Source organism: Cannabis sativa, chromosome 2 (genome assembly GCF_029168945.1).
Source record: "Cannabis sativa cultivar Pink pepper isolate KNU-18-1 chromosome 2, ASM2916894v1, whole genome shotgun sequence".
NCBI lineage: Eukaryota > Viridiplantae > Streptophyta > Magnoliopsida > Rosales > Cannabaceae > Cannabis > Cannabis sativa.
Window position 1 is genome coordinate 50646408 of NC_083602.1, and position 10187 is coordinate 50656594.

Consider the following 10187-nt stretch of genomic DNA (forward strand, 5'->3'; position numbering starts at 1 on the left):
TGGAATAAAAATTGTTTCCTTTCCATTCCATTCCATTTTATTACCTCCAACCAAACGTCACCTAAATGTCTACCGCATTTGTGAACTGACGCAACCCAGCCTGGGTTTTAAAGGAACGAGAATTTCAAATACAGACATGGCAACCAACTGTGTGAAACTTGTGTGTGTGTGTGAGAGAGAGAGAGAGAGAGAGAGAGAGAGAGAGAGAGAGAGAGAGAGAGAGAGAGAGAGAGAGAGAGAGAGAGAGAGAGGCAGGCACACGAAAAGGACGAAGAAAGAGATAGAGGGGATTTGAGTTTGTGTTCTTGGTTTGAAGAGAAGAGGTGCGATTGGGAGGAAAGTACGTGGGTCACTTAGGTTTAAGGCTATGTTTGAGAGAGAGGAAATGATTTTAACTTAGATCTGCATTGGGGTTTTATTAAAAGAGAGAAAAATCCCCAACAGTTTAAAATCGTCGGGATACTATGCCTGACACTTGGCCATAGTATCCTGACGATTTTAAACAGTCAAGATGCCCTTTAAAATCTCATTTCTTTTATTGGCTTGTAACTCTTTTAAACCAATTAGAAAAGTACATGACAGTTTAAAATTATTGAGAATAATCTACTTTAATTGACTGTTTCAAACACTCATTTAATTTTTTAGTGACGGTCTAAAAAAAAATATTTTGAAGACCGACAGAAATAATAATTTTTATAATAGTGAGTAATTAGACAAATTGACCACCAAAAAAAAAATGTCCCACTATAATGAAGTTGTTTTTTTTTATAAGATCATTATAATTAGGAACGTTAATTATAAGAAGAAAACAACAAAAATCATTCACAACAGCTAGAGTTTCTTAAGAGTGTTTTAATATTACATGGATCAAAATTTGCATATATTTCAAGTAATTATCTCTTGAAGTGATGATATTCTTGTGATATATCATGATAATAATTTTCTTGTCCATAATTGTAACAATAATTATGATCCATAAGACTAATGTTAATCCTGGCTTCCTCCATACTTGTCAAAGAACCAAATGGATGATTGATACTTATTCCCATGACCTGTTGTTGTTGTTGTGTAAAAATATCATTAGAATTAATGACATATTCTTGATCTGAGAAACTCAATAATTGATCATCACCACTTTGGAATTGATCATCATAGACTTGTTGATCATCATCTCCTAATTCATTGTAATAATTTTGTGGTGGTGTTACTGTCACAATAGTAGAATATAAGCCTTGCTTCATCTCATGATCTCTATTATCTCTTATTTCATCATAATTATTATTATTGGTCATTTTTTGAGCCCAACAAGCCTCATCATCATCATCTAATAAATTAGCTTGAGAAAGTTCCATAATTTCTACAAAAAAAAAAAAAAAAAACACAAAAATTTGGAACAAGAAATAGCATAAACAAACATATTAAATTTACTTATTTCTTTAAACATTAATATATATATAAATAAATATACCTGTAGATATAAATATACCTGTAGATGATTCATTGCAAACTTGATAGTGTTGTTGTGGAAAATAAGACATGTTTGTTGATGATGAAGTAGGACAAGGGTGTTGTTGTTGATGAAGTTGTTTGGTGCCATAATTAATATTATTATTATTATTATGATTGGTATAATTATTAGGGAAATTTGAATAGAAGAAAGTAGATTGGTTAGAAGAAGGAAAAGGGGCTCGACATAAATTAAGGAATCGAGGTTCAAAAGCTACTAACTTCTCGAAGTGTCTATCAAAAGCACCAGGAGCAAATTCCATATGATGAATTCTGAGATATATCAACACAATAATCAATTAATATTAACATTTATTAATTAATACAAATATATATATTTATGTGTCACAATCCTTGTAAAGTGATGACACTAATTTGTTTGTCTTTATCTCTTACTATCCAATCAAATTTTGATATATATATATTTGTTAAAATATATTTAATTAGATTTAACATGGTAGAGAGATAATTAAAGGGGCATATATATATGTCTCAATCTTTATAAAGCCACTTTTAATTGGATATATGTACATCCTCTATCTATCTAAATAAGTTGTTTGTTTTTATTCTCTGCCCGTGTAATCAAATTTTGACGTATTAATTAATTAATTGTTTTTAACTAAATAATTAAAAATATAATATAGTGTTGAAAAAGTTAATTAATATATAGGTACCTGCATATTGTAGCTTGACCATGAGTGAAGTCAGAAGCTGAAGACCAAAGAGTATGCCTCCTTGGCTGAGGATCTGTCTCTTTGAAGAACAACGGTGCCTCACTTAACTGATCAAAATAATAATTAACCATAATAAATATTAATTTATAATTCAAAATGTATAGATATAGCTAGATTTATATACCTCAAGTTGAAGAATCCCAGGTTGGTTTTTTTGAAGAGAGACTCTCATTCCCATAATACACTCCCAATGTATTTCAATCTTGCTTTTCAAACCTCTTTCTAGAATTTCCCACACTAGTTTTTTTTTACCAAAGTAACATTTTGTTACCACGTCCTCTTCATGTACAGCCACTCTCTGCATTATGCATTAATTAAATATATACATTTATATATATATAACACTATATATATGTATTTGACTGACCTGCCATGAGCCGATTTTGATGAGGGAAGCATTGAGTTTTGAAGCCTTTTTTAGTATGGGCTCGACTTGGTTATTAATATTATTATGATTAATAATAGTACTATCAAGTAGTACTTGTTGAGGGTTTAGCCTTGTTTCGATCAAGTCTAACAAAGATGATTCTTTTCGAAGATGTAAACCAAGTGGAGGTAGACTCACAAGAAGTTTAGTCATTTCATTCTATAAAAACAAACCAAACAAAAATGATGAGAAGTGTTAAAGAATAAACACAAGGGGTCAAATTGTTGCAACATTATCATGACTTAAGAAGAAACTATATATTATTGTTGAGAATTAGTTTTGAAATCTCGTGATTCTCAATATGGTATCAGAATCATATTTTTTGCGGGCATGTGACACTGTTTGATTTGCACTTATATATGAAGATAGTGACTATGTCCACTCTGATAGTTACCATCAAAAATATTGTGAGATAATAAAATATTGAGTCATATATAAGAATATAGACTACTACATTTATCAGCAATTAATTTTAAGATAAAACTTAGTAATTCTCAATAGTCATAAACACAAGAATCATGAAACATTATTATTATACACATTGAATTGAAATGAGTATCGAGTGTAAATGTAATATTAAAGAAAATCCAATGACCAAAGTTAATTAATATAGGCACACACGTACATGGTTGTTGGTGTGATAGAGTCTTTGAGTTGCAAGTTCTGAGACAAAACCAGAGTTTTCTTCTTCAACAGCAGCATAGTTGTTATAGGTCACCAAAACCATCTTTCTTCTTCTACTTTTCTCTCTCAATTACACTTAGATTATTCTTATATGTACATATAATATATGGTGTTATATATATATATAGTTTGTATATGTAAAAGTTGATATGTGTAGCCGTGTAGGCTACGTGTTAATATGATATTTTATAGAGAAAAATACAGAGCATATCATAATATATATAGGGAGGATCATCATCATGGCCATTATTATTTATTGTACTACTTTGTAAATAAATATATGGCTCCACCAACAAATATATATAGATAAAATAAACAAAAAATAAGGCATGTGATTTATAGTGAAAAATATCAAGTAATATATTAATAATATGATAAATAGTACTAGTATTGGTAAAGCTACATATCAATGATGATTTCATTTATATTATTAGTGATATGTGATGTATGCAGATGTGCTTGAAAATATATAGAAATTGGGTGTGCCATGAAAAGTTCCAATTTATTGGCATTTCATGGGAGTTTCTAAATTGTAATCATCAACATAGAAATAGGGTGTGCTACAAAACTTTTTTCTTCTACATTCATTTTTACTTATTATTACAATTTTAAGTCAAATAATTAAATTCATATTGAGAAGTTGTAAGGAAATTTCTCATTTTAGTCTATTTAATTATGATCACTTGTGTCTCTATGTGGACTATTGTCACATACATATATAGTGTAATCTCGCAAATCAACCTTAAACTAAATAGGAAAACAATCTTTTCAACACTTGAAAAGAGAAGTTATTTTTATAATCATGTCTCTAGAATTTTTTAGAGTATAAATTTTTTTTCTCCAATTATTAAAGTTGTTAAATTTAGAGATTTTTGTTCAATTTTATTTAATTTTATTAATGTGACAATTTTCTATTTTACTAATTAAATCGTGCACCCTAACTTAGATGTCCACCAAATCGTGCGTCCCAAACTTTAATATTTATCAAATCATGCCCCCAAATTTTAAGATGTAGCGAATTGTACTTCTGGAACTTTCATTCACATCAATCTTCCATTAGTAAAATATGATAAAAGCATTTAAATTTAATAATCTTAATAGTTTTTGAAAAAAAATTTAACGGCTAAAAAAAATTTAAAAATATAATTTAGTACATATATATCAAAGTTCGGAGGACAAATCTTAATTAGCCAAAGGAAAAATAATTTAATAGTGATCACAGTATGAACAAACTTGATTTAATAAGAAAAAAAAATAGAAATTATAGTGCATATATAGTAGATAGGGTCAGTCCTAAATATAGGCAGGTTACGCCGAGGAAATTAACTGGTATACCCACTTTACTTTATGTGTTTTTATTTTTATCTCTATTTTCATATTTTGTAAGATATGTAAATAACTAATTTCTGTTATTACTGTTTGTAACTGTATTGCTTAGGTAGTTAGTTAGTTAGTTCCTTTCTTTTCTCTCTGTATTAAAACTCTCTCTATAAATAAGATTGTAAGTCTAGTTGTTGATTAGCTTTGCTTTTGGCTAATCTCAATTAGCTCTGTTTTTCATTCTTTCTCTGGTTCTATGTTCTTACATGGTATCAACCGCCATTGACTGCCGTCAATGTCTTCGACAATCGATCCCCGCAACCGTGGCTCCCGCCATCGCTCCAATGGCTTCGCCAATCAATCCGCCACCGCACTCCCTCAAACCCCATGGAATCCGTTTTCAAATTCTCTTACTGCTTCCCTCACTTTGAAACTTGATAGATTCAATTTTCTCTCATGGAAATCTCAAGTCGTTCCAACTGTGATTGGACACGATCTTGATGATATCCTCTTCACTGGCGTTCCCCCACCCCGTAATCTTGTTACTAGTGCCCCCAATCTTGCGTATACTCAATGGCGAAAGAAAGACCAGCTCCTTCTCTCCTGGCTACGCTCATCTATGACTGAAAGTGTTGTTCTGCCTTCTGTGGCAAATTATCAAAGCTCGTTCGCTGTGTGGCAAGCATTAGAACAAAAGTTTGCAAGTCAAACCAGAGCTTGTCTTCTTCAGCTCAAAGGGCAGTTCTCCCACATTCACAAGGGAAGTCTTTCAATTTCTGAATATATAGATAAAGTCCAATCTATTTCTGATGCTCTTCATATTGCTAGATCACCTGTTGATGACCAAGATTTGGTTTTACAGCTTTTAAATGGTCTAGACTGCATTATGATTCAATTGTCTCGTGTATAACATCAAGAAGTTGATGTTCTTACCATCAAGAAGTTCAAGCCCTTTTCTTCGCTCATGAGTCCGCTTGAACATCATCAATCTATGACAGATCTTGTCATTAAAATGCAAAGCCAATCTCGTACTTGGCAATGGGAGATCGGTGAGGTGCTCGACCAAATGCCACTTACAAAAATTTCACTGATTCTACCAACTCGACTACTGGCCGAGGCAGGGGATATCCTGTGTACAATCAAGAAAGAAGTTATTTGCCAAGTTTGCCTTCGATCCGGACACACAGCCCCCAATTTGCCACTATAGATTCGACAAAAACCGAGTTGTTCCAAGAAACAATCACCACCAAGAGCACATCTCACCGGGTTGAATTCGACTATGATCCTCAAGCCTATTCCACCACTCTCGTTCAAGATTTTGGTGATGATTCTTGTTGGTATGCAAGACATGTGAGCTACCGCTCATGTCACATTTGATGCCAACAACTGACAAGCTTCCAACAATACTGTTCGAGACTCTGCCCGTGGGGGATGGTAAGAAACTTCTCATATCTCAAATTGGTCATTCTACTATCCCTTCCTTTAATCCCTCTCATCCCCTTCAATTACAATCAGTTTTTACAAGTACCTTCCATTACTAAAAACCTTGTCAAGATATCTAAACTTGTCGATGATAATGACATCTTTCGAGTTTCACAAACACCGTTGTTTTGTTAAGGACAAACACACATGTGGGCACCTCTCCTCAAAGGAAAGCGTAAAAATGGACTTTACATGCTTAAGTGAAGGACATGGCTCTTGCACTTTACCTCTACAATGTTATCACACTTCTCTACCCCTTCGGTTGTCCTCTACAGAATAATTCTTGTACCGATATACAAACGTATTGTATTTCTCACTATTCTCATGTACCCGAATGTAATAATCTCGATATGAATAAAAGAATTCATCTCTTTTTGATCATTCCGTTTTTCATTCCACTACTTCTCATGATATTAATGTTTGGCATTGCATAAATTGGGTCATCCCTCCACATCTACCCTTGTCAAACTTCGCTCTCATTACCTCATCGGTTCCCGTCAAAACATCGCAATTTTGCAATGCTTGTCACCAAGGCAAAAGTCACAAGTTGCCTTTTCCTATATCCACAACCCGTGCTAGTCAACCTCTTGAGCTAATTCACACCGATTTATGGGGTCCATCACATATTCCATCTAAAGATGGCTTTAAATATTACATTCACTTTATTGATGATCATAGTCGATTCACATGGATATATCCCCTCACCTTAAAATCTCAAGCTCTTGAGATGTTTCTTAAATTCAAAAGCATGGCCGAAAAGCAATTTGGTCTTCCAATTAAAGCCGTTCAAGCCGATGAAGCGGGTGAATACAAACCTTTTAAGAGATTTTTGAGTGACCAAGGCATTGTTTTCTCTCACCCTTGCCCACATACTCATGAGCAACATGGTAAGGCTGAACGAAAACATAGACATATTGTGGAAATTGGACTAACACTTCTTGCCAAAGCCAAATTAGATTTTACTTATTGGTGGCATGCCTTTCAATATGCCACTTTCACCATTAACCGATTACCTACTGCTGTAATCAACAATGTTAGTCCTCTTGAATGTCTATTTCAGATGTCACCAGATTATAGCATTATGAAGCCCTTTGGTTGTGCTTGTTTTCCACATCTTAGGCCATACAATAATCACAAAATGGACTTCAGATCTGAAATGTGCTTGCGTTTCGGTTACTCATCTTATCACAAGTGGTTTTCTCTCGTGTGAAAATGCAAAAGGCAGAATCTTTATTGCTCGAAATGTGGTCTTCAATGAAGCATGCTATCCCGGTTCTCTTCTTCCCAAACTTCATGATCGTGCACAATCTAATTCCCATCGTGTTCCAACTCGCCGCCTTTAATACTCGCTTTCCTATACTTAACTCTCATTCTACTTTGTCTCCTGGGGTGCAACCTGTTTATCCTGAGCCAATTTCCTCCTCCCAACTTCCCCCTACTGTACCTGCCATTTCACCACCAAATATACATGCTTCACAACCCGAAATACCTATTTCTTCACCAACAAATGTACCACAACAACCAGCAACTTCCCCAGCATCCAATACCCATGTTATACCACATGTTACTGGTGTTTCTCACACAAACGACCCTGCCTTATTACCTATCAATCTCTCCAACACCAGTACCACACCATCTGCAACTACTTCTGGTCTAGCAAATGTTCCCTTACAGGTTGCACCTCAGTCCACAACAGGTATTGTTTGTACTCATGCTATGCAAACCAGATCACAAAGTGGTGTTTTTAAAACCAAAGTCCTATTTAGCAACCAAGCATCCTTTATCTCAGTCATTACTGCCTACTGAACCAAAAAACTTAAAGGATGCTCGCAAAATCCCAAGTGGCCGGCTTCAATGGATTCTCGAAATTTCACTCAAAAAGCTAAGACTTGGTCTCTTGTTCCCTTTATGCCTGGCATGCATGTTATTGATAACAAATGGGTCCACAGAATCAAACTCAATGCGGATGGTACTCTAGACAGATTCAAGTCAAGATTGGTGGCAAAAGGTTTCTTACAAACACCTGGTGTGGACTATGTCGAAACATTTTCACCGCTGTCAAACCAAAGGATCGTGAGGACAGCTTCTTTCTCTCGCCGTTACTCATCAATGGCCAGTCAAGCAACTTGATGTAAGTAATGCTTTCTTAAATGGTACTCTTACAACAGCTTTATATGAAGCACTCAGCTCCGTCTACTGACACCACCAAACCCGATCATGTGTGCTCTCTTACACAAAGCCATTTATGGCCTCAAACAAGCACCTCGTGCTTGGAATGACAAGTTGAGATTTTCTCTTCTACAGTGGGGTTTTCAATGCTCAAAAGCTGATCCTTCCTTATTCACATATGGTTCTGGAGCATCTCTTATTATTTTACTAGTTTATGTCGATGACATTCTAGTAACTGGACCTCACCCGAGCCTCATTCATAAACTCATAAATGATCTGCATGCTGAGTTTGCTCTCAAAGATTTAGGTGAAGTTCATTATTTTTTGGGTGTTGAAATTTATAGGGACTCCACAGGCATGTATCTTTCTCAAACAAAGTATGTTGCTGATCTTCTTGTGAAACTCAACATGGAAGGTGCCAAAAGTCTCCCAAATCCTTCAAGTGCTTCTGTCAAATTGTCCTTAACTGATGGAGAGCCATTCTCTGATATAACGTTGTATAGAAGCACGGTTGGTGCCTTACATTATTTGTCTCTAACAAGACCAGATGTGGCTTACATAGTCAACAAGTTGAGTCAATTTCTCAAGGCCCCAACTACAAGTCACTGGAGTGCTTGTAAAAGGTTACTACGATATCTAAAGCGGGACAATTACTCACGTTTGGTTCTCAAACTGCTATCGATATGGCTCTACATGCCTATTCGATGCCGATTGGGCAAGTGCGCGTATGATCGAAGGTCTACATATGAGGCTATGTCATCTTTTAGAGGCAATCTCGATTTCATGGATGACTAAGAAACAGCAAGTCGTCGCCCGTTCTGAAGCATCGAAAGTGAGTTCAGAGCTCTTCGCAAACACAAACTCGTTGAACTTAAGGATCACTTCCTTCCTCTCCGAACTTCATGTTTGTCTTCACTCGATGTCCTATAATCCGGTGTACACAATCAAAGTGTTGCGCACTAGTCGCTAACCCGCATTTCATGCTCGGTCACATTGAAATCGACTTACATTTTGTTCGTGACTGCATTATTGACAAAAACTTGCGTTCCGCCTCGTACCCTCACTCGATCAAGTTGCAGACCTTCTTACAAAGTCATTATCTACTGAGAGATTCAACTACCTAAAGTCCAAACTTCACATGGATGTTTCCAAGTTTAGTTTGAGGGGGGATGTAAATAACTAATTTCTGTTATTACTGTTTGTAACTGTATTGCTTAGGTAGTTAGTTAATTAGTTCCTTTCTTTTCTCTCTGTATTAAAACTCTCTCTATAAATAAGATTGTAAGTCTAGTTGTTGATTAGCTTTGCTTTTGGCTAATCTCAATTAGCTCTGTTTTTCATTCTTTCTCTGGTTCTATGTTCTTACAAGATATACCAACTTTTAAAGATGATATCATCATTAAATTCCTTAAGTTAATGAAAATTATATAGTAGACTTAAGTAGAGAGTGAAGGTATATTGAGCAACTCACTCAAAAAAATAGATATATTTTAAAAAAAAAATATAATATGAGGGTATTTTTAATTAATGGAAACAAAATGTATTTTTCAACTTATTCTGGTTAAGCTTGTGCCTAGAGTCTATTCATTTTATGGGTCCACATAAAAAATACTTTTTAAAAAATATATATTTTTAATAATTTTTAAAAATATTATTTATCTTTATAGCGGCCTTGGACTTATTTAAGTGTTGGGTGAGTTGATTCATAAGATGAGGTATTTAAGTAACGTTCTTGATGTGATAGAAAGCAAGGAGCAAAGGGTGGACTTCGCTTTATTATTAGTACGTGGATGAGAGAGATAACCAAGTTTCTATTTATGCCACTTGAATTATATATTATGATATATGTATTATGCCACTTATCA

The 10187-nt window shown here is 34.5% G+C and overlaps 1 protein-coding gene across 1 annotated transcript; it reads right to left on the reverse strand.

The window, feature by feature from the left end:
* Positions 1 to 105: 105 nt before the first annotated feature.
* On the reverse strand, positions 106 to 3543 carry LOC115720496 (uncharacterized). The gene is made up of 6 exons (XM_030649643.2): positions 3293 to 3543; positions 2608 to 2826; positions 2365 to 2538; positions 2181 to 2287; positions 1487 to 1779; positions 106 to 1357 (listed from the first exon to the last, which is right to left on the reverse strand). Exons 1-6 carry the CDS (start codon positions 3392 to 3394, stop codon positions 894 to 896), a joined length of 1359 nt encoding a protein of 452 aa, XP_030505503.2. The 5' UTR covers positions 3395 to 3543; the 3' UTR covers positions 106 to 893.
* Positions 3544 to 10187: the final 6644 nt, after the last annotated feature.

Excerpts from the sequence above, each read along its gene's own strand:
- LOC115720496 (XM_030649643.2), bottom strand. The coding sequence starts at position 3,394 with ATGGTTTTGGTGACCTATAACAACTATGCTGCTGTTGAAGAAGAAAAC. Across the intron at positions 2,539-2,607 it reads TCAAAATCGGCTCATGGCAG|AGAGTGGCTGTACATGAAGA; the intron begins GTCAGTCAAATA and ends TGCATAATGCAG. Across the intron at positions 1,780-2,180 it reads GGTCAAGCTACAATATGCAG|AATTCATCATATGGAATTTG; the intron begins GTACCTATATAT and ends GATATATCTCAG.